General features: G+C 41.9%; 1 protein-coding gene across 3 annotated transcripts in view; it reads right to left on the bottom strand.

Moving 5' to 3' along the window:
- Positions 1 to 25,225, bottom strand: part of PLOD2 (procollagen-lysine,2-oxoglutarate 5-dioxygenase 2) — a 289,789-nt gene that overhangs the window by 157,492 nt on the left and 107,072 nt on the right. For all 3 annotated transcript variants that reach the window (XM_070405928.1, XM_070405927.1, XM_070405926.1), the window contains exons 2-3: positions 13,210 to 13,301; positions 9,841 to 9,977 (exon numbers count right to left, since the gene is read on the bottom strand). In XM_070405928.1, coding sequence (XP_070262029.1) covers positions 9,841 to 9,977; positions 13,210 to 13,301 — 229 coding nt within the window. The remainder of the gene's footprint in view (positions 1 to 9,840; positions 9,978 to 13,209; positions 13,302 to 25,225) is intronic.

Below are 25,225 nucleotides of genomic sequence, written 5' to 3' on the forward strand. Positions count from 1 at the left end.
ATGACAGTGAGAGGGCGGAGTGGTGATGCCCTGTTCCCACGGAGGCCAGTGCAGCTACGAGATCACCTCTGGGGGGGTTAATGCAGGTGCTGAGTCAGGAGCAGGTGCAGACAGACACACCTGGTAGGCACGGGCAGCCCTTGCTGAGGTGCCTTTGGTCAGCATTCAAGATCAAGAACCCAGAGGTAGAGAGGAATTCCATCCTCTCAGTGAAACAGTGGGATAGTCGGGGCGACTGTAGAGGAGGAATGTGCACTTTGGGTGCCAGCACCCATGAGCGAAGGCTGCCCTGACTGAGCCTCGCTTGCTTGGGGCCTAGCACACTCCTGCCAGGCAGTGGGTGACAGGACATGCTTTTCCGAATTAATGAGAGAAAACGTTGATTCTCCTGCTGCCCACAAAGGTGGAAAGTGAAGTGGGGAGACATGTGGGGAGTGAGCGAGGTTACCTGTCTGGGGGTTCCAAATCTGCTGTTGGTTTCTTTCACCGCTGACTAGAGATATACAGCGTGTCCCCCCAAAATGTATACACACTTTGAATACCTACTAATTCCAATGGTTTTAAGTATAAGAAAGAAACAACAATGGAGCTGTTATCTGTTAAAACTGTGGGCACAAACAGGTGGTTGGACATTCCCTGAGGGGTCTCAGATTGGAGAGGGTGAAGGCCAGACTGAGGGGCCCCTTACACCCCCATCCCAGTGCATGAATTTCGTGCACTGGGCTACTAGTCTACACTAATAAAAGAGGAAGATGCAAATTAACCATCACTCCATCACCCTGCCACTCCACTACACCCACAAGCTATGCCCACCAGCCAATCAGGAGCAAGTATGCAAATTAACCCAACTAAGATGGCGGCGGCCACAGAGCTGGAGTGAGCAGGAGGCTTGGGTTGCTCCCAGTGATGGAGGAATCCAGGCTTCCCACCAGCCCTCGGCTCCGCTCAAGGCTACAAAGTTTCAAATATAGAAGATATATAACTCCCAGAAAAAAAAGGAGAGGCTGGGAGTTTGGGTCACTGGGGGGCATGGCCAGCCTGAAAATGGCCATCAACCCCTCACCCAGGTTGGCCAGGCACCCCAGCAGGACCCCCCCCCCCCCCACCATGAAGGGGATGTGGGCAGCCTGAAAATGGCCCTCAGCCCCTCACCCAGGCTGGTCAGGAACCCCAGCAGGACTCCCACCCTGATCCGGGACACCCTTCAGGGCAAACCAGCCGGCCCCCACCCATGCACCAGGCCTCTATCCTATATAATAAAAGGGTAATATGCAAATTGACCCTAACAGCAGAACGACTGGAAATGACTGGTCACTATGACACACACTGACCACCAGGGGGCAGACGCTCAATGCAGGAGCTGCCCTCTGGTGGTCAGTGTGCTCCCACAGGGGGAGCTCTCCTCAGCCACAAGCCAGGCTGATGGCTGCCAGCACAGCAATGGTGGCGGGAGCCTCTCCCGCCTCCACAGCAGCACTAAGGATATCCGACTGCAGCTTAGGTCTGCTCCCCACTGGCAAGTGGACATCCCCCGAGGGCTCCCGGGCTGTCAGAGGGATGTATGACTGCCAGCTTAGGCCCGATCCCCCGGGGAGCAGGCCTAAGCCAGCAGGTGGACATTCCCCGAGGGGTCCCAGACTGCAAGAGAGCACAGGCCGGGCTGAGGGAACCCCCCCACCCGAGTGCATAAATTTTTGTGCACCAGGCCTCTAGTGTAAGACAATATAAAATGTACACATACTGGGTATGTAACCTGAATTATGAGAGGCATAAAATATTTATTTTGTGCAATAAAATAAGATAGAAATTTGATGAGCTGAAGAATAATACATATAAATTATACTCATGACTATAAGAAAATCATAAACATATTTTCACAATTAGCAAAATAATTCAATAAAGTCAACTTTCACAATTTTCTCAAAGTAGGTGATTCTAAGGAAATTATGCTAAAATTCAAAACAATTTTAAAACCTACATTTTTTGTCTGGTCGGCATGGCTCAGTTTTAAGCATTGACCTAGGAACAAGGAGGTTGCAGTTTGATTCCTGGTCAAGGCACATGCCTGGATTTTGGGCTTGGTCCCCAGTAGGGGGCATGCAGGAGGCAGCCAATCAATGATACTGTCTTATCATTGATATTTCTCTCTCTCTCTCCCTCTCCCTTCCTTTATGAAATCAATAAAGACATATCTGGAATGCTGGGGAGGGTTGGGGGGCGGAAGTGGGGGTAAGAGATCAACTGAAGGACTTGTATGCAGTGCATATAAGCATAACCAATGGACATAAGACACTGGGGGGTAGGGGAGGCCGGGGGAATGTCAAGCGGGGGGGGGGAGGGGGAAGGAGACGTATGTAATACTCTTTGTAATACTTTAACCAATAAAACAAAATAACAAAATAAAAATAAATAAATAAAACCTACATTTTTCTTCCAAATTAGGTTTGCTCAGTTTCGTTTGCGGAATGGGTATAATATGAGAATTCCTTGAGGGTGGAAGCTGTGCTTATCTCTTTTTCTGTAGTGATAAGTTCAATGCCTGCATCACAGTTTGTGCTCACTGATCTCACTTTTTAAGCAAAATATGACTTAATTACCAGCCAAAAGAAATGAATACTGGCTGATATGAAAGAGCATTATTTTCATAGTTTATAATCTAAATTCATTCACTTTTTAAATAATTTCAATCTCTGAGATTTAGAAAGTTTTAATGTTTTTCTTCTTTTGTAAGTCATTTATTTCTCTAAACAAATGAAGAACAATCTTTAAAATTTGTTTCAAAGCATCCACTTTATTTCTCCCTCTTTTACTGAAATTTACCTAATACTTACTGATTCCTTGCTTTTACCCTGACAACATGCAAATCAGATACAGACCCCAGCTTCACTGTCTGACACATACAAACAATTACAATTCAATTTGATAAGTGAATAAGCTAGCAATATAGAATCAAAGTGATAAGGTACACACCCTAACAGCAAATATTTGTGTGACCAAGATTTTCAGCCTGGATCAATCTTCCAAACCAGAGCCACTCATAAAACTACAATAATGGATTTTATATTCATTTTAATTCTACATTAACTTTTGTATTGTAACATTGACTACCATTCTAGTTTAAGTGACATTCTAGTAGTCTTCTTTACTGCTATCGTTAGTTAGCAATAGCCTATAAATTACAATGTTAATTTAATCATCTTTAAATAAATATCTAAATGAACTATGAGTTTCATACACCAAAATGCTTGAGTAGATGTTTCATTAAAAAAAAAAAATACTCTTTTTGGTGAGGCAAATAACCACCACTGAAAGGTCATTCAAATATTTTATAAATTGCGAGTCTTTCAAATCGAGCATATTTGTATTCTGAATAATGGTGCAATACTTAGTGCTGCCAAAAAATATAAATGTCTGCTCAGTATAAATTCATATTCAAATAATTGCACCAACTTTATTTCAACTACTTCTCTTCTAAAGAATTTTCATAACTCTAAAATAAAAAAAAATAACCAAAATTTTTGTTAGACATTTATCTGAAACCCAAAAGGCTTCTTCCACATACTTAATTTAGGATCTACTATGCTGGTTTATATTTATTTTACTGTACTCATCCTATATAATAAAAGGCTAATATTCAAATAGACTGTACAGTGGAACAACCAAATAACAGAACAACCCGGTCGCTATGATGCGCGGAACATGGCGGGTGTCGGCAGCAGGTGGCAGAGCGCAGAACATGGTGGGTGTCGGCTGCAGCGGGATGGTGGAGCAGGTCAGCAGGGGCACCAGACCAAGGCGGGGCACTGGTTGCTGTCATTGGGGTGAGCCTCTGGTGGTTACTGAAAATTCTTTGCTCACGCATGCGGTAGTCCCACCCAGCACTCACACCTGCTGCCGGCAATGGCCCTGGTCACACTCCTTATCGGCACCAGAGCCACCTCTCACACCCACTGCTGGTGCCAGCCCTGTTCACACCCGCAGCTGGTGCCAGAGCCGCCACTCACACCCACTGCCAGTGCCTGGCGCCCGGTGCTGGTCCCAATCGCTTGATGCTGTCAGCGGATGCCAGCGGCGGCTGCTGGCCCCAATACCCCCTGAGGGCTCTCCACCTCCCCCTGTTCCTGAGGGGTGATCAGGGCAGCAGGCCCCACTCCATCCACTGCTGGCGCCAGCCTCAATCACTGTGCCATCAGCAGGTGCAAGCAGGGTCGGTGCTGGCAGGAGCAGGGCTGCCGGCTGACAGGGGACCAGGAGCCATGGTGGGAGGGGCCAGAAAGGGGCATGGAGGATGGTCTGAGACCCACTCCTGTGCCCACCGCAGCCTCGCAGCCCACAGTTCCTTTCAAGGTGCATGAATTCATGCAATGGGCCCCTAGTCACAGAATAAGTTTGCAGGAATATTTAGTGTGTATCAAATTTATTCACAACTACTCAAACTCTTCTTTTTACATACTAGGCTACCTATAATTCTTTTTAAAAACCTGGTCATGCCCAGCTGCTGTTACTCAGTGGTTGAGTATCCACCCATGAACCAAGAGGTCGCCAGTTAGATTTCCGGTCAGGACACATGTCTCGGTTGCTGGCTCAATCACAAGTAGGGGGCATGCAGGAGGAAGTGATCCATGTGTCTCTCTCATCAGTGTTCCTCTCTATCTCTCTCCGTTCCTTTCTCTAAAATAAATAAAGACATATTGAAAAGAAATAAGGAAGCCCAGCCTGCATAACTCAGTGGTTGAGCATCGACCTATGAACATGGAAGTCATGGTCTGATTCCCGGTCATGGCACATGCCCAGGTTTCGGGGTTGATCTCCAGTGTGGAGTGTACAGGAGCCAGCAATCAATGATTCTCTCTCATCATTGATGTTTCTATCTCTCTCTCTCTCCCTCTCCCTGCCTCTCTGAAATCAATAAAAATACATTTAAAAATAATAACAAAAATAAAATTTAAAAACCTGGTCACTATATAATAATTAGGTCATTCGGTCATCAATGTGACTAGCAGAAAAGAATATAAGCTTTGGAAAATAATTCTAAAAGTAATGCAAAGTACCTTATTATACAGCTCAAAATGCCCAGGCCCTTGTTTAAAGCAGTTTAAACAAATATGAGTTTTAACAAATAAAATTGTGCTCAAATTAATTCACAAAAGCCTATCTAAATGAGATTCAAGAAATCACTCTGGAGTTTGGAAATGTTCTAAAATTGAGTACTGATGATAATTGCACAACTCTGTAAATTTACCAAAATTAATATATTTAACACTTAAAATTAGTGTGTGTCATGTATATATATTATACTTTTAAAAAGTTATTGTTTTAAATGGGAGTTCCATTTTTAATTCTTTGAGAAAACTCCATACTGTTTTCCATAGTGGTTGCACCAGTCTGCATTCCCATTAGCAGTGCAAGAGGGTTCCTTTTTTCCACATCCTCACCAGCACTTGTCATTTGTTGATTTGTTGATGATAGCCATTCTGACAGGTATGAGATGGTATCTCATTGTCATTTTGATTTGCATCTCTCAGATGATTAGTGACTTTAAGCATGTTTTCATATGTCTCTTGGCCTTCTGTATGCCCTCTTGAAAAGTATCTATTTAGGTCCTTTGCCCATTTTTTGATTGGATTGTTTATCTTCCTTTTGTTAAGTAGTATGAGTTCCCTGTAAATGTTGGAGATTAAACCCTTATCAGTGATAGCATTGGCAAATATGTTCTCCCATGCAGTGGGCTTTCTTGTTGTATTGTTTATGGTTTCTTATCCTATATAATAAAAGGCAAATATTCTGGGATTTATTTACCTTCTGTAATTGAAACTTTGTTGCGGCTCCAGCTCCGAGACCAGCCTGTTGAAAGCAGGTATCTGGGGTTTGTTTAGCTTCTATAATTGCAACATTGTTGCATCCGGAGCTCAGAGCTGGGCTGCGGCAAGCAGGGAACCTTGGCTTCCTCCATGCAAATAGACCGAACAGCAGAACAACTGAACAACCAAACAACCCATCTCTATGACGTGTGCTGACCACCTGGGGCATGCGTGGAATATGGCAGGTGTTGGCAGCAGGTGGCAGAGCATGGAATACGGCAGGCATTGGCCATGGCAAGATGGTGGAGCAGATGAGTGGGGGCACCAGACCAAGGTGGGTCACTGGTCGCTGTCATTAGGGGGAGCCTTTGGTGGTTACTGAAAACAGGAGCAGGGGTAGTTGAAGAAGCCCTCAGGGGTGATCAGAGCCCGCAGCCGTCCCTTGCACCCGCTGACTGCGCCAAGTGATCGGGACCGGTGCCAGGCATTGGCAGTGGGTGAGAGTGGCGGCTCTGCCACCAGCTGTAAGTGTGAGTAGGGCCAGCACTGGCAGCAGGTGCGAGCACTGGGCAGGACCGCAGCCGGCGGGAGAAAAAATTCTTGCAATTATAGAAGCTAAACAAACCCCAGATACCTGCTTTCAACAGGCTGGTCTCGGAGCTGGAGCCGCAACAAAGTTTCAATTACAGAAGGTAAATAAATCCCAGAATAAAAAAGAAAAAAGAGAGACTGGGAGCTTCAGTTGCAGGCTTGGCCTGCCTGGAAACGGCCCTCCGCCCCTCATCCAGACTGGCCAGGCACCCCAGTGGGGATGCCCACCCTAAAGGGGGTGCAAGCAGCCTGAAAACAGCCTTCAGCCCCTCATCCAGGCTGGCCAGGCACCCAAGCAAGACCCCCACCCTTATCTGGGACACCATTCAGGGCAAACCAGCCAGTCCCCACCCGTGCACCAGGCCTCTATCCTATATAGTAAAAGGGTAATATGCAAACTGACCCTAACAGCAGAAAGACTGGGAATGACTGGTCACTATGGCACACACTGACCACCAGGGGGCAGACGCTCAATGCAGGAGCTGCCCCCTGGTGGTCAGTGCGCTCTCACATGGGAGGAGCTCTGCACAGCCACAAGCCAGGCTGATGGCTGCCAGTACAGCGGTGCTGGTGGGAGCCTCTCCTGCCTCCTCACCAGCGCTAAGGATGTCCGACTGCAGCTTAGGTCTGCTCCCCACTGGCAAGTGGACATCCCCCGAGGGCTGCTGGGCTGCCAGAGGGATGTCTGATTGCCAGCTTAGGCCCAATCCCCTGGGGAGCAGGCCTCAGCCAGCAGATGGTCATCCCCCGAGGGGTCCCAGACTGTGAGAGGGCACAGGCCTGGCTGACGGAGCCCCCCCCCCCCCCCCCCAGTGCACAAAAATTTTTGTGCACCGGGCCTCTAGTCCTATATAATAAAAGCCTAATATGCTAAGTATCCAGTCATTCAACCAATCAAAATGTAATATGCTAATGATATGCTAAAGCCACTCAACTGGTCACTATGACGTGCACTGACCACCAGGGGAAAGATGCTCCGACCAGTAGGTTAGCTTGCTTCTGGGGTCTGGCCAATTGGGGCTGAGCAAGATAGGCCGGACATGCCCTGGAACCCTCCCATGTTCCCTCCCTGGCTGGCCAACCTCCCGCATCCCTCCCAGGCCTTGATTGTGCACCGGTGGGGTCGCTCAGCTTGACCTGCACCCTCTCACAATCCAAGAACCCCTCAAGGGATGTTGGAGATCCAGTTTCAGCCCAAACCCACAGGCCAGGCTGAGGGACCCCACTGGAGCATAAATTTGTGCACCGGGCCTCTAGTTGTTTAAAGGAGCCTATCTAGACCATTAAGTACATAAATCTTTGTATTTTTTTTCAGATAGTAGTTACCCATGCTTTCATAAAACTATCACAGTTGAATGGTCCAAAATAAATCATGTAAGAAATAGGAATTTGTTTGATTTATTAAAATTAATGTGTTCTTAATTCTAAACTCAACCAGATGTAAGCTTGATTAGATTAGCAATTATATTAAATTGAATGAGTATCTTATATTAAACAACCTAATTCATTTCTCATTCATTCATAATAATTTTCAATTGTATTAATCATTCTGAATATATTTTTTTAAAAGGGTGTTATTTTTTAAAAAAATAGAGAAAAAAGAGCTCTAAAGTGGCACCAACTATCCACCCCTCTCTTCCTTGATTACTTGCTCTTCATTGCTAGATTTTTCCAAAACATACATGGGTGATAAAGAAAATGTTAATGATTCTTCTTAGATAATGGCTTGGCTGGGGTGAGGCTGCATGTTTTCAGTTAGCTGGCTATTCTCACAGAAAAAGGTGTCAGAAATATTGTCTATTTGGTTCACTAATATAGTTTAAACACTAATAATGCCTGGTACACAGTGACCTTCTATTAAAATTTTGTTGCAGTCTTTCTTATTAAGCGGGGTCTTAAAGTATCATCTAAATAAACAAATGTAACTTCAAGGAGTCTTCAGGTATTTCTTTGTTCCTTCCCTCATTAGAAACAAATTGGCCCCTTATTAAACCAGTTTCTTTCAAGTCTAAATCTTAGGTAAGGGGATAGGGTATGGGATAGGAGGGTAAAGACAGAGCAAAAGTTCTTTCTAAAAGAATCACTAATATGTGATAGGTAACTTTTACAAGGAGACTCTACCTCAAGGTCAAAATCGAAATCTACATGTGGCAAGTTCAAGCTTACCAAAATGGTTGCTTGAAATCCACAGTAATTTTAAACCAAAACATACTCAATATATAACCTAAGCACATTATAAGCTTCCTACTCTTTTGCCAAGGGTAAAACTATATTTAATAATAGAAAAATTCCCAATACACAAGCTAACATCAGCTATACTACATCTCATATTGCAAGAATAGGTAACTATAAGCAGGACTTATTTTTGTGTGTGTACTAGTTATTAGGAAAATTTTAGAGATGCAAGTATATAGACCCTTTCAAAACTTTTAAGTGTTGATGGCACTAGGAGTTCACTGTATACATTTTCTTTTCAAAATTTTGCCTTTTCTATTTACATATTTGCATGTATACTAAGTAAGCATTAGTCTTAATTTCATCTGCAATAATTTGTGGTTTTAGATGTTCAAATTGTGGTAGAGATATAAAGAAACTTTCCTAAGTTAGAGGAGAAAGTGCAAGAGGGTTTCAAATGAGCAATCAATGACCAAAAGATAAAAATTTAATAAAGGTACAGAAAGTGGAAAAAGGTGGCAACCACTAGTACCTCATGACATTATTAAAAACATGTAGGAAGGTAAAGAAAGACAGTAGACACTCAAAATTAAATAGAAGCAAAGTAGAGCCACATATAAAAAGATATTTACACATCGGAAAGGCTTTTCTTTTTCAATAAACACAGGTTTTCTTATTTCTCACTTACAACTTTAAATGAACTACTTCCTCCTGGTTGACCAGAATCCCTTGAGTTACTCTCAATAGAAAAGCTCAGCATGATCTTTACTCTTTCTCTAAATCAAGATTAAAACACAAATTTCCAAAAGTGTCAGCTCCTGCCATGTTTTCTCATTGGTATTTATGGTAACTCATCAGATTTTATCATATTACATAACTATATCAGACTGTGGTTTTATAATTATGAGTAAAACCTACTTCTTAAAACAATGATTCCTTGTGAATAAAATTATTTAATATGTAATCTACACATATGAATTTCAACTCTTTTTAAAAATAATTTAATGTAGACTTAAAAATCACAGGTTATGCCGAAACCGGTTTGGCTCAGTGGATAGAGCGTCGGCCTGCGGACTGAAGGGTCCCAGGTTCGATTCCGGTCAAGGGCGTGTGCCTGGGTTGCGGGCACATCCCCAGTGGGGAGTGTGCAAGAGGCAGCTGATCGATGTTTCTCTCTCATCGATGTTTCTAACTCTCTATCTCTCTCCCTTCCTCTCTGTAAAAAATCAATAAAATATATTTTAAAAAAAAAATCACAGGTTATTTTTCTTACCATTCAGTAAACAAGATAACCATATCCTCATGACTGGCATAATGTTCCATAACTTCTTTCATTAATCTCACTTTTTGGCCTCCTCCAATGCTATTAATTCCATCACCACCTCTCCACTCTTCTCCTTGACCAAGAACCTATAAATAAAATCAACATTTCATCCCTGAGCAAAATTTCAAATGATAGTACCATAAAAACTGTAAGTAATCAGTAACTTGCATAGTATTACACAGTAACCACTTTTTAAACATTTCACTAAGTCATGAAACTAGAAAGCAAACAACGTGATACCTAGTCAGATCATAATTCTTTAATGTTTTCCACCCCTTAAAAATACCATTCCCAATTTTATCATTTCGAAGTAGATTCTAATCTGGGAGAGGGGTGGGAGGTGGGGTGTCACAGAAATTATTTCTCATATTTTATTTCTATTTGTCCAGATTTTTAAAAAAGTGAAGAGAGTTTCCATAACACTTTTCAATAGGGCAGGAAATCAGTATGAGATACACTGAAAGCCCGTGAAGCTCAGTAACTCCTGATAGGGCCATCGAAAGTTTTCCTACTGAACCAGAATAGGTTTATGAGAGAAACATAAGGGGTGGGGGCATCAATCAAGCATTCCCTTCTTTATACATTACCCTCAAAAGCTTAACAGTAATTCATCTATGCAAGAAATTGCCTAAGCACAATTTATCAGAACTAAACTTGGAGCTGTTCTCAATAAGCAGATCCCTCCTGAATTAAAAGGTGACACAAACATAAACCTTGTATCTTTGTTTCATCTGAAGACTGAAATTCCCAAAATAATAATATTCTTGGAGATTTTTGAAATTAAGGATGAATGAAATAAAAAAAATACAAAAGAAAAGGATAAAGTACATTTAGAAAATAAATAGTATTAGTTTCAATTTTACTTAACATTGAACCAAATATAAATCTGGCTGGCAAAGCCCATGGGCTCCCAACCTTACTTCTCTAGTTATCATTTCATGAAGGTTGGAGGAAAAAGGCTAACCAAGAAAACAAACTGATGTGAACCTGGATTCATACTGAGGCTAGTCTAATAGATATTTTAGTTTTGGCCCTAAAATGTGGCCTCCTGCCAGGCCTCTGTGGTTCAGTGGTTGAGCATTGACCCATGAACCAAGAGGTCACTAGTTCAATTCTCAGTCAGGGCACATTCCCCGGGTTGTGAGCTCCATCCCCAGTAGGGGGCATGCAGGAGGCAGCCAATCAATGTTGTTTCTCTCCCATCAATGTTTCTATCTCTCTCTTCCTTCCCCTCTCTCTAAAATCAATGAAAACATATTTTTTAAAAAAGTGGGCTCCTGCCCTGGCTGGTGTGCTAAGTGGTTAGAGTGATAGCCTGTGGATGGAAGGATTTCAAGTCCAGTTCCCAATCAAGAGTATGTACCCAGGTTGCAGTTTAGATCCCCTGTTGGGGCATATGCAGGAGACAACCAATCAATGTGTCTCTCTCACATCAATGTTTCAATGTTTCTCTCCCTCCCTCCCACTTTCCTTCGGTCCCTCCCTTCTATCCTTCCACTCTCTAAAAATCAATGGAAAATATATCCTCTGGTATGGATTACCAACAACAACAAAAATTGGCCGCCTTTGGCCTGAAGATTTATTAGTATTACACTTTCATTCTATAGCCCTCTTGGACTTCTCCAATACCTCAGTAATACCGTGCCCAGGCCCATCTGAGAGAGTCTCTGTACAGTGCACTATAGTAGCCTCAATTCTGCTCAATTTTCTCCTTTCATTCCACTAAATCAGTGTTTCAAACTAGACCCTGCATGTGAATCACATGGAGGGCTTGTTAAAACACAGACTTCCACATCCTGCTCCCAGAGTTCCTGATTTGGCAGGTCTGGGGTGGCATCTGAAAATCATTATTTCTATTTCCCAGATGATGCTGATGAACTCTGAGAACCATCCTATCCTAATATATAAAAACTCAAGGTCCGTAACGACCGACCAAAGGCTCGACCGAACACTGGAAGTCAGTCCTGCAGTCAGTGCTGGGTTGCTGTGGTGACCTAGCACTGACTGCCGCTGCTGTGGGCACGGCGACCCAGCACTGACTGCTGAGAGGGCTACAGATCAGGCCCGGAGAGAGGCAGGGTCTGATCCGCAGCCTCCGTGGCAGCTGTTGATCAGCCGTTGCCTCTCTCTTTCTCTCAGGACTTCGCCAGCAGCCATAGCTCTCTTTCTATCCATGCCTCCGTGGGGGCTGCTCATCAGCCCCACCTCTATGATCAGGCCCAGAGATAGGCCTGGAGATGCTGAATGGCATAGAAACTGACCAATCAGAACCAAATATGGGTGAACTTCGAGGAGCCAATGGCTGCCTAGGAGGCAGAACTTCTGATGCTGACTGGCATAGTAACCAACCAATCAGAACCTAATCTGGGTGAACTGGGAAGGCAAAACCTAAGGTGGGGGCTGAGGAGGGGTTTTAAGAGCAACAGCTGTTTGGTGTAAGGTGTAAGAGAGCAGTTCAATTTTTTAATGACCAGTTTGGCAGTATAGTGCATATGGCTGGCTATCAGTCCAGATATAGGGACTAGGTATTTTTGTCTGCCAAGAGCATCTCCTCCTGCTGAAAAAGTCTTCTCCCCCGCTCCCATTTAAGCAATCCTATTCAATATAATTGATTTATACTAATAAAAGGGTAATATGCTAATTAGACCAGGTCAACCAGCCATCTTCCAGACGTCCGACTTCCTTCCAGACAAAGCCATGGTGGTGGGGGCCAAGGCAGAGGCAGTTAGGGGCGATCAGGCCAGCAGGTGAGGGTAGTTGAGGGTGAGATCAGGCCAGCAGGGGAGGGCAGTTAGCAGTGATAAGGCAGGTAGAGGCAGTTAGGGGTGATCAGGCCGGCAGGGGAGAGCAGTTGGGGGTGAGATAAGGATAGCAGGGGAGGGCGGTTAGGAGTGATCAGGTAGGCAGGCAGGTGAGCGGTTAGAAGCCAGTGGTCTCAGATTGCGAGAGGGATGTCCGACTGCCGGTTTAGGCCCAATCCCACAGGAATTGGGCCTAAACCGACAGTCAGACATCCCCTAAGGTTTCCTCGATTGGAGAGGACACTAGTGCACCAGGACACTAGTATAAACATATTTTCTGTTATTTTATAAACACGTTTATACAAAGCATTAGCAAGTATTATTGTCTGAGTGGCAGAGTATTAATAAGGCCAAAATTTATCTTTAAAACAATCAAATATATATAAAATTTAATAGCAACTATGTAACCAAATTTCACCTTCCTCCTTTGGATTACACTTCCCATTGTTACTATTGTTATAAAAATGTACTTTAGGCACATATTTTAACGTCTCCATGAATTAAAGTTATACCATACCTTCACAGTATAATTGAAGTATTTGGCTGACTGCATAAACCGATGAAATCCATCATTTTCTTTTGTTGCTATAGTTATGACTAATAATTTATCTGGAAAAATAGAAGGAAATATTATAAGATGGTTTACCAAGAAAGAAGTTAAATGCTCCCATTTTACAATCACTTGCACCCATGGGAATGCTCCAGTTTATTAATATACATAAGGATAAACAAAGAGCTGTTCAATAAATAGGCACCTCAAGCTGGTTATACTACTGCCAAATGATGAACCACAGAAAAGAAATCATTTTACTGGTAAGAAAGTGCAATGATGTTTTTGGAAAAGCACACTCTTGACAAGATTTTCAACCCTAAAATAAAAATCACTTCCATAAAATACACAAAATTTTTTATCTGTAAAGATAGACTCTCTTAGGTATTACCTAATCAACCAGCTTCACTGTCACCTATTAAGTCATCACTGATTTATTACACACATCAGTGAGGTCTGGAATCACATGCTATTACTCAAAACACTAGCATGCACAAAAATAAAAGATCCAATCATGAGACTGGTCTTAATTTAAAAAAATAAGTTATGATAAATTGGGAGCATATACTTAGAAACAGAATCTTACTTTTTTCTTCCTATTAATGAACTTTTGTATAAGTCTACAAAAGCAACATTTACATCACACTCAACACTTTGTGTTTTTTTCTTAAAGAATAAAAGAAACATCTTTACTTATACAGCCCCTAGGGCAATGGAAACTAAGGAGAAAATAAACAAATGGGACTGCATCAAAATAAAAAGCTCCTGCACAGCAAAAGAAACCATCAACAAAACAACAAGAAACCCCACTGTATGGGAGAACATATTTGCCAATGTTATCTCCGATAAAGGTTTAATCTCCAACATTTACAGGGAACTCATACAACTTAACAAAAGGAAGATAAAACAATCCAACAAAAAAAATGGGCAACAGACCTAAATAGATACTTTTCAAAAGAGGACATACAGGCCAAGAGACATATGAAAACATGCTCAAAGTCACTAATCATCTGAGAGATGCGAAAACCATCTCACACCTGTCAGAATGGCTATCAAGAAATCAACAAATGCAAGTGCTGGCGAGGATGCGGAAAAAAAGGTGGTGGAATGCAGACTAATTCAGCCTCTGTGGAAAACAGTATGGCATTTACTCAAAAAGTTAAAAATGGAACTCCCATTTGACCCAGTGATCCCACTACTAGGAATATATCCCAAGAAACCAGAAACACCAATCAAAAAGGATATATGCATTCCTATGTTCATAGCAGTACCACTTACAATAGCTAAGATTTGGAAATAGCCTAAGTGCCCATCAGCAGATGAGTGGATTAGAAAACTGTGGTACATCTACACAATGGAATATTATGCTTCTATGAAAAAGAAGGAACTTTTACCATTTGCAATAGCATGGGTGGGCCTGGAGAGCATTATGCTAAGCGAAATAAGCCAGTCAGATAAAGATATAAGTATCACAAGATCTCACTAATTTGTGGGAGATAATGAACAACATAAAATAATGAACAAAAATAGATCCAGAGACAGAGAAACACCAAACAGACCATCAAACCTCAGACGGAAGGCCGGGGAGGATGGTGGCGGGTGGGTAAGAGTTCAACCAAAGGACTTGAATACATGCATGTTAGCATAACCAATGGACACGGACACTGGGATGGTGGGGGCTTGTCCTGGGGGGTGGGAGTGAACAAGAAGGGGTCAATGGGGGAAAAGGGAGACATATGTAATATTTTAAACAATAAAAAAAGAATAAAAGGAACCAGAGTCAGCACTGCCCTGATAAATACAAAGCTTTCAATCCCCATTTTATATGTGATCTTTCTCACATTCCTCTGAAAACCAAAATGGAAATAAAACCAGATTGGGGCCCTTGCCAGTTTGGCTCAGTTGGTTGAGTGTTGTCAAATGCATGGGGTGGTTTGGTTCCTCGTCAAGGCATATGCCAAGGTTTTGTGCTCAATCCCTAGTAGGGGCATAATGGAAGCAGTTGATGTTTCTCTTTCTCAACAATGTTTCTCTCTCTTTCCCTCTCCATTCCTCTCTCTAAAATAAATAAAAACATATTTTAAAAAACACTAAATTGAGGAACATTCACCCTGAATTACCAATTGAAGACTAGCTAAAGGAGAGACTTTTAAACCAAGAAGGGCAGAAAGCACCTGGAGACTGGTAGGAAAGGCCGGGTTGGGAGATGGGCTGGTCCAACTCTTACTGGGGGCAGGCTGAGGTTTCAGAGAGATATCTCTGCTCCAGGTGGGATCCCCCTGAGAAGAGTGAGGCCTGGACTCCAGGCTGGGCTGGAGCCTAGAACTGGGAATAGCTACCCACATAACATCCAGCAATGAAAACGGGGTTTCTATACACCAGGGAGAGACGCAGCCTGCCAGAGACAAAGCTACTTTTGTTCTCTAAGGGCCAGGGAACAGGATTTTCATTTATAGCCACTCACCCTGGGCTTTGGCAGAGTGAGGGTGTTGCAGAATGGAGTCGCCTGAGGAGAGTCAGGGATGGGAGACATTGGAAAGAGACATGGGAGATCAGCTGCCAGGATCCTTGTGATCAGTCATCCCCCGCCCCCAATATCTCAGCAGCCATTTTCCATGAGAGGCACAAGCCCCTCCCAGCAGCAGTCTGGAGAAAGGCAATTACACTGCCCTTGAGGATACAGCTCACCCTACCTTGATTCTCAATCCTTGCTGAGGAGGCAGCAAGCAGAGGTTGGACTCACAGGTCTGGGCAAGCTAAGGGGCTGTCAGTGATGAGCTTTGGAGTGGAGCCATTACACATACTTTCTCAGGAACCTGACTAGCACTTCCCCCTCAAGGGAGAGCTGATAGGAACTCCTGGTTTCTAACAGACCCCACCAGCTGCATACAAGGGGACCTGCCCTGCCAAGGTCAGAAAGATATTCTGAGACACTCACACATGTGATTCTGGGCTAGGGGAACACACACACCATCTTCCCTAAAATCTGAACAGCACTTCACCATCATGGTAGACCCAGAGATTCCATTCTCCTGATTCTGCCAAAAGCATTTTCAGAAATGGCCTTTAAGTGACTGGGTCTGACAGTCAACCAATAGGCAGAGGTGGGCAGAGGCAGATCCCAAAGTGCCTTGGGATGTTTTCTGACATGCCCCTGGGCCTGCTCTAAAGCCAGTCTTGGAGTGCAGCTTGGCCCCTCCCATGCACAGCCAAGGCCAGTGGAGACAGCAGCCATGAACTGTGGATCACTTAAAGGTTGAACAGGTTATTGATAGCCAAATGTGGACAGTTTCTGACATTGGCTTTCACCAAAGAACCTCCTTGGATGCCCAGAATTGGCACAGAAAACAGTAAGCCTCAGAGAACGTAAGAGCAGGTTCCAAAGGGAGATCCCAGCAGGCCCTAAATTCGGCCAAGAAAAACTCTACTCTATTTTTCGTGTTTTTTTTTTTTCAATTATTTTCTTTATTGTTGCTTTGTTATTATTTTCTCTTTTCTTTCATCTCTTATTTTTCACTTTCCTTTTCTTACTCTCTTTTTCCTCTTTTCCCCCTTTTCTTAATTAATATTATTCTTTCTCTTCTTTTTTCCTTTTAATCTTTTTCTTTTCTTTTACCATTTTTCTTTTGCTAATCTTATTATTTTTTTTGTTAATACTTACCAGAGGATATTTTTTCTATTGATTTTTTTATATATATTTTTTATTGATTAAGATATTACATATGTGTCCTTATCCCCATGTTACCCCCCCCTCCTCATGCCCTCACTCCCCTGTTGTCCGTGTCCATTGGTTAGGCCTATATGCTTGCATATAAGTCCTTTGGTTGATCTCTCTCCCTTACCCCCACCCTCCCCTACCTTCCCTCCAAGGCCCGACAGTCCAATCAATGCCTCTCCATCTCTGAAAGAGATTGAAAGGGAGGGAGAGAATGGGAAAGAGAGAGAGAAAAGTCAATGTGAAAGAGATAACATCAATTGGTTGCTCTTGCATGAGCTCCAACCAGGGCCAGACATAGAACCTACAACCCAAGTATGTACCGTTGACAAGGAATCGAACCTGCAACCCTTCATTGCAGGGACTGGCACTCTAATCACTGAACCGCACCAGCAAGGCCTCGCTATTCTTTATTCTTCTATTTTTCTCTCTCTCTTCTTTCCTTTCATATTCATTTTTCTTCCCCTTTTTCCTTCTCATATTATTTTTTTTCCAAAAACTTTTTATTATTCTTGTTCTCTATTTTTTCTTTTGTGGTTATTTTTGTAATTATTGTTGTGTGCATTTGTATGTTTTTATTTTTGTTTTCCTTTGTTCTATAAAACAGCTTGCATTACGTGGTCAGAGTCAGCCTGGTGACTCTGAGGAGAGATCCTACCCATGAGTGGGATAAAAACAATCAAGATCAAATTACAACAGGAGAGCCCAAATAACCCATATGAGGTACAGTCATAGAGAATCCAGCTCAGGTGATCAAAACAACTACATCATTGGGTACCACTGGACAGACACTACATAAAGTCACCATATGAAGACTGTGAGTCATAGCAGTGATATCTAATACATAGAACCAAATACAGAGAGACAGCTAAAATGAGGAGACAAAGAAACAACCACCAAATAAAAGAAAAGGAAGAATCTTCAGAAAAACAGCTAAATGAAATGGAGGCAAGCAATTTATCACAGAGTTCAAAGTAATGGTTATAAGGATGCTCAAGGAACTTAGTGATAACTACAAGAAACCTAATGGAAACTGCAAGGAACTACATCAGCTTGAAAAAGGACATGGAAACCATAAATAAGAACCAGTGAGAAACGAAGAATACCGTATCTGACATCAAGAATACACTGGAAGAAACCAGTACTACATGAAATGTTGAAGGGTATTCTTTAAGAAGAGGAAGAAGAGGAAGAAAAAAAATAAAAGAGAACTCCTAGAAAATGGGGATGGTTAGAGACTGAGGCTGAGACCTCCCCCTGGACGCCAGCTCAGCGGCGAGACCACGCCATCTTGAGTAGCTGTTATCCGCATCCAGAGATCGGCTACTAACCCGGAGGCAACGGCTCTCAAGCAGCGCGACTACATGAACTCAGAGGAGACGTGCTTCTCCCCACGGAAAGGTTAGACTTCCCCCAAAGGTGCGGTTTGCAATTCAGGTTGGAGCGAGGAATGCGCACGCCTGGAGGGAAATCTGCGCCCCCCAAAGTCCGCGCCTATTGAGGCCAGCGTGACCCGCAAGTGGGGAGGGCTCCCGCAGGGCTGCTGGCAGAAGGTAACATTATAAATAAGCCCATAGTTGGACTGGATGCAAAGGGGAAACCTCAGATCTTGCCAGGCGGCTGGCTACTTGGTGCCAGGGGCAAGAGCTCGTGCAGAGACTCCGCGCAGATCTGGAAGGTGGAGCCCTGCGTGTTCGCACAGCTTCCCAGGCTCTTGTTTACACGCTTCCTCTTAAATCTGTGAGTTTGATTGTTGAACCCAGTGCATGGGATTGCCCAGTTAGGGTCGCTAGCGGAGCTTGTTGGGGAAGATTGTTTTTGGGGAGCCTGGGAAACAGAGCTGGGAGTGGCGCCTGGGGAACCAGCTCTGGGCGGAGCTGGTTCAGGTACAATAGAGGGTTCCTGGCCAGAGAGAACTTATAGCCTCGGAGGTCAATCCAGACACACTGCCACCCAGAGGCAGAGCCACAAACTGACTCTTCTGTAAATACAGATAAGGCAATAAGGGGATTTTACGGCCGGCCTTAAAATCAGGACTGTGGCTTACAACACGGAAGAACAGTGTACCAGAGGGAAATTCAACATTATCCTGAACTCTGGGCGTGCCAATAAGAAGAGTAGAAGATCTGAAGCACCTGCATTACTGCACATTTTTATTTTTATTTTTTTAAATTACTTTTTCACCTTTTAACTAAGAAAACATTTTTTTTCCTTTTTTCTTTTTTCTTTTTCTCCATCACCTGAATTTGCCCTTTCAGCTACTACATTTTTATTTTTAACTAGTATTATTACCGCTACCATTTTACCATTTTTTAAAGTGTCATTTTATTTTGTCTTTATTTTATTTTGGGACTAATGTTCTCCATTCTATTTTCATCGTTCCTTTAGCAATATTTTTCTCTACCTCAATTTTGCCTCTGTGCTAAACCCTCTTCCCCACTTTCTCCCTTTTGTTGTCCTGTTTCTCTTACCCTACTCCAGCTTTAGATTTTCCCTATTCTTTTTACCCACTGTCAAAATTTCACCCTATTTATATATCCTATGTCCAATCCCCTGCTCTAAATCCTCATACACCTTTCCCTTATCTTTCTTCACTATCCAAAATTTTTTCTTCTTCTTCTTCTATTTATTTTCTCTCTCTATAGTTTTACTGTTGTTTGCTTGATTGACGAGTATATTGGGGTTTTTTTTTAGGATTGTTTGTGAGTTTATTCTGCTTATTCTTTTTATTTTATCTGCCACCCCCCGCCCCCCCGGTTATTTCTGTGCTTCTGTTTTCGCTTGTGACGCTTGATATTATTGGTTGTTTGCAGTATGTATTCATCTCCAGGAATCTGTTGCTGTAATTTGTTGATCTTAGTGGCGGTTCTTTAGGAGTTTTCTCCCCATATAAATAGTCTCTTCCCCTCTTATACTTCATTCTCTTTTCTCTCTTACTTTTTTTTCCTCTTCTTTTTTCCCCTCCTTTTTTCCAATTACATTTTTGCACTCCTTTTTTTCTTTCTTTCTTTTTTCTCTTCTATCTTTTTCTCTTCTTTCTTCCTTATCTCCTAACTCTCTTAGCTCAGGTGGCCACCTTTATTTGGGGTTATTATTATCGTACATACATTTGTGTTCAGTGCTTGGTACATTGTGCCTTGTTGTGTTGTATTTTGTGCCTTTAAATCAACACAGCAGATTCAAGCAACAGCGGCCTCCTGATCACCACACACTCTGTCTGGGGAACAGTTACTGTGTGTGAAGCCTCCCTCCACCAGCCAGAAGAGCCACCACAGCTGGATCAGCACCCACCAGAGGCCCTGCTACCGACGGAGGAGCAGCTGCTACCACAACCGCCCAAGGAGCAACCACAGCCTGAGGAGCCACTGCCACCCAGGGAGCAGCCACTGAACGGCTCAACAACTAGATACGTCAGAGTGATCAAACATGGGTAGACAAAGAAACCCCCAAAGGAAAGAAAAGGAGGTCTCGCCAGAAAAGCAGCTAAGTGAGACAGAGGAATGCAACAAGATGGAAAAAGAATTCAGAATAAGGGTCCTAGAGTACATTCATCGGATATGCAAGAAGCAAGAAGAAACAGATGAAAAAATCAACTACTTATGCAAGAAGCTAGAAGAAACAGATGAAAAAATCAACAACTTAAGTAAGTCCCAAGAAGAAATGAAGAGCGACATAGCTGCAATAAAAAACACCAGTGAAAGTATCAAGAGTAGACTAGGAGAAGCAGAGGACCGAATTAGTGAATTAGAAGACAAGGAAGCAAAACACACTCAAACTGTACTGCAATTGGAGAAAAAAATTAAAAGACAGGAGGAGAGCCTAAGGGAACTTTGGGACAACATGAAATGGAACAACATACAAATAATAGGGGTTCCAGAACAACAGAAAGATGAACATGGATTAGAAAACCTATTCAAAGAAATAATATCAGAAAACTTCCCTGAGGTGGGGAAGAAAAAAGTCACAAAAGCACAGAGAGTCCCAAACAAGGTGAACACGAAAAGACTCACACCAAGACAAATCATAACTACCATGGCAAGTGTTCAGGACAAAGAGAGAATCTTAAAGGCTGCAAGAGAGAGACGGAAAGTTACATACAAGGGATCTCCCATTAGAATATCAAATGATTTCTCAACAGGGACACATCAGGCCAGAAAAGAATGGATGGAAATCTACAAAGTGATGCAAAGCAAAGGACTGAATCCAAGAATACTCTATCCAGCAAGGCTATCATTCAAAATTGAAGGGGAAATAAGAAGCTTCACAGACAAAAAAAGGCTAAGGGAGTTTATCACCACCAAGGCAGCCATGCAAGAAATGCTAAAGGGACTGGTGTAAAAAGAAGAAATAACAAGCTCAGAAAAAAAAAAAAGCCACACACAAAAAAAGAAATGGCTACAAACAAGTACCTTTCAATAATAACTTTAAATGTAAACGGACTAAATACTCCAACCAAAAGACATCGAGTGGCTGAAGGGATAAAAAAAACATGACCTATACATCTGCTGTCTACAAGAGACCCACCTCATTAGAAGGGACTCACACAGACTGAAAGTGAAGGGATGGAAAAATATCTTTCAGGCAAATGGAAAGGAAAAGAAAGCTGGGGTAACAATACTTATATCAGACGAAATATATCTCAAAGTGAAGGCAATAACAAAAGATAAGGAAGGCCACTTCATAATACTAAAGGGATCAATATAACAAGAAGATATAACCCTGGTAAACATATATGCACCCAATGCAGGAGCACCCAAATTCATTAAAAAAAACTCCTGGAAGATATCAAAGGAGAGATTGACAACAATACAATCATAGTAGGGACTTTAATACACCACTGACATCACTGGATAAGTCCGCTAGACGAACAATCAGCAAAGAAACAGAAATCCTAAATGACTCACTAGATCAGATGGACTTAATTGACATCTTCAGAACACTTCACCCCAAAGCCATGGAATATACATTCCTCTCAGGTGCTCATGGGACATATTCAAAAATAGACCACATATTGGGTCACAAGCAAAGTTTCCACAAATTCAAGAAGATTGAAATCATAAAAAGCATCTTCTCAGACCACAATGGCATAATATTAGAAATAAACTACAATAAAAACAACCCAAAATACTCAAACACTTGGAAGCTGAATAGCATGTTATTAAATATTGATTGGGTTACCAATGACATCAAAGAAGAAATTAAAAACATCCTGGACACTAATGACAATGAAAACACAACAATCCAAAACCTATGGGACACAATGAAAGCAGTCCTGAGAGAGAAGTTTACAGCTCTACAGGCCTATGTCAAAAACAAGAAAAAATGGTTGTAAATCATCTAATTCTAAAACTCAAAGAATTAGAAAGAGAGCAACAATAAAAGCCCAGAGTGAGCAGAAGGAAGGAGATAATAAAGATTAGAGAAGAAATAAATGACATAGAGACCAAAAAAAAAAAATACAGAAAATCAATGAAACCAAGAGCGGGTTCTTTGAAAAGATATACAAGATTGACAAACCTCTAGCCAGGCTCACCAAGAAGCAAAGAGAGAGGACCCAAATAAACCAAATCAGAAACGATAGAGGCGAAATAACAACAGATCCCACAAAATACAAATGATTGTTAAACAATACTATGGACAACTCTACTCCAGCAAACTAGACAACCTGGAGGAAATGGACAAATTCCTAGAAAAATAAAACATTCCAAAACTCAACCAGGAAGAATCTAAAAATCTCAGCAGGCCAATAACTATGGAAGAAATTGAAGCAGTCATCAAAAAGCTTCCAGCAAACAAAAGCCCAGGACCAGATGGCTTCTCAGGGGAGTTTTACCAAACTTTCAAGGAAGAACTAAAATCTATCCTCCTCAGACTACTACAAAAAATTCAAGAGAAAGGAACACTTCCAAGCTCATTCTATGAAGCCAGCATCACCCTCATACCAAAACCAGATAAAGACAACACAATGAAAGAGAATTACAGGCCAATATCCCTCATGAACATAGATGTCAAAATCCTCAACAAAATCTTAGCAAATCGGATCCAGCAGTACATCAGAAAGATCATACACCATGACGAAGTAGGATTTATCCCAGGGATGCAAGGATGGTACAACATCCGTAAATCAATAAATGTGATACATCACATAAACAAATTGAAAGAAAAAAACCACATGGTCATATCAATTGCTGCAGAAAAAGCATTTGACAAAATCCAACACCCATTTTTTATAAAAACTCTCAGCAAAGTGGGAATTGAAGGATCATACCTTAACATAATAAAAGCCATATATGACAGGCCCACAGCCAACATCATACTCAATGGACAAAAACTAACACCATTTCCCCTAAGAAAAGGAACAAGACAGGGATGCCCACTCTCACCACTCCTGTTCAACATAGTCCTAGAAGTATTAGCCATTGCAATTAGACAAGAAGAAGAAATAAAAGGCATCCAAATTGGAAAAGAGGAAGTAAAACCGTCCTTATTTGAAGATGACATGATATTATACATACAAAACCCTAGAGACTCCATAAAAAAACTACTAGACTTAATACATGAATTTGGCAATGTAGCAGGATACAAAATTAACCCCAAGAAATCTGAGGCATTTATATCCACCAATAGTGAACTTTCAGAAAGAGAGATTAGAAAAACAATCCCATTTACCATCACACCAAAAAAATTAAGCTACCTAGGAATAAACTTAACTAAAGAGGTAAAAGACCTCTACTCAGAAAACTACAGGACGTTGAAAAAAGAGATAGAGGAAGACATAAAGAGATGGAAGAACATACCATGTTCTTGGATTGGTAGAATCAACATCATTAAAATGTCCATACTACCCAAAGCAATCTATAAATTCAATGCACTTCCCATTAAAATACCAATGGCCTACTTCAAAGATCTAGAACGAACTCTACAAAAATTCATCTGGAATAAAAACAGACCCCGAATAGCTGCAGCGATCCTGAGAAAGAACAAAGTAGGTGGGATCTCAATGCCAGATATCAAGATGTATTACAAAGCCACTGTTCTCAAAACTGCCTGGTACTGGCACAAGAACAGACATATAGATCAATGGAATAGAATAGAGAGTCCAGAAATTAGTCCAAACCAATATGCTCAATTAATATTTCACAAAAGAGGCAAGAACATACAATGGAGCCAAGATAGTCTCTTCAATAAATGGTGTTGGGAAAATTGGACAGATATATGCAAGAAAATGAAACTAGACCACCAACTTACACCATACACAAGAATAAACTCAAAATGGATAAAGGACTTAAATGTACGACAGAAAACCTAAAAATTCTAGAAGAATCCAAAGGCAACAAAATCTCAGACATATGCCGAAGCAATCTCTTCACTGATACAGCTCCTAGGGCAGTTGAAACTAAAGAGAACATGAACAAATGGGACTAAATCAAAATAAAAAGCTTCTGCACAGCAAAAGAAACCATCAACAAAACAACAAGAAAACCCACTGCATGGGAAAACATATTTGCCAACGTCATATCTGATAAGGACCTAATCTCCAAAATTTATAGGGAACTCATACAACTTAACAAAAAGAAGATAAACAATCCAATCAAAAAATGGGCAAAGGACCTAAATAGACACCTTTCAAAAGAGGACATTCAGAAAGCCAAGAGACATATGAAAACATGCTCAAAGTCACTAATCATCCAAGAGATGCAAATCAAAACAACAATGAGGTACCATCTCACACCTGTCAGAATAGCTATCATCAACAAATCAACAAACGACAAGTGCTGGAGAGGATGTGGAGAAAAAGGAACACTTGTGCACTGCTGGTGGGAATGCATACTGGTGCAGCCACTATGGAAGACAGTATGGAGTTTCCTCAAAAAATTGGAAATGGAACTCCCATTTGACCCTGTGATCCCACTTCTAGGAATATATCCCAAGAAACCAGAAACACCAATCAGAAAGGATATGTGCACCCATATGTTCATAGCAGCACAATTCACCATAGCTAAGATCTGGAAACAGCCTAAGTGCCCGTCCATCAGTAGATGAATGGATTAGAAAACTGTGGTACATCTACAGTATGGAATATTATGCTGCTGTAAAAAAGAAGGAACTCTTACCATTTGCAACAGCATGGATGGAACTGGAGAGCATTATGCTAAGTACAACAAGCCAGTCAATGAAGGAAAAATACCACATGATCTCACTCATTCATGGATAATAAAGACCATTACAAACTTTTGAACAATAATAGATACAGAGGCAGAGCTGCCT

This window comes from Myotis yumanensis, unplaced genomic scaffold, assembly GCF_028538775.1.
Source record: "Myotis yumanensis isolate MYYU_CA2020_CCGP unplaced genomic scaffold, mMyoYum1.0.hap1 SCAF_2, whole genome shotgun sequence".
Taxonomy (NCBI): domain Eukaryota; kingdom Metazoa; phylum Chordata; class Mammalia; order Chiroptera; family Vespertilionidae; genus Myotis; species Myotis yumanensis.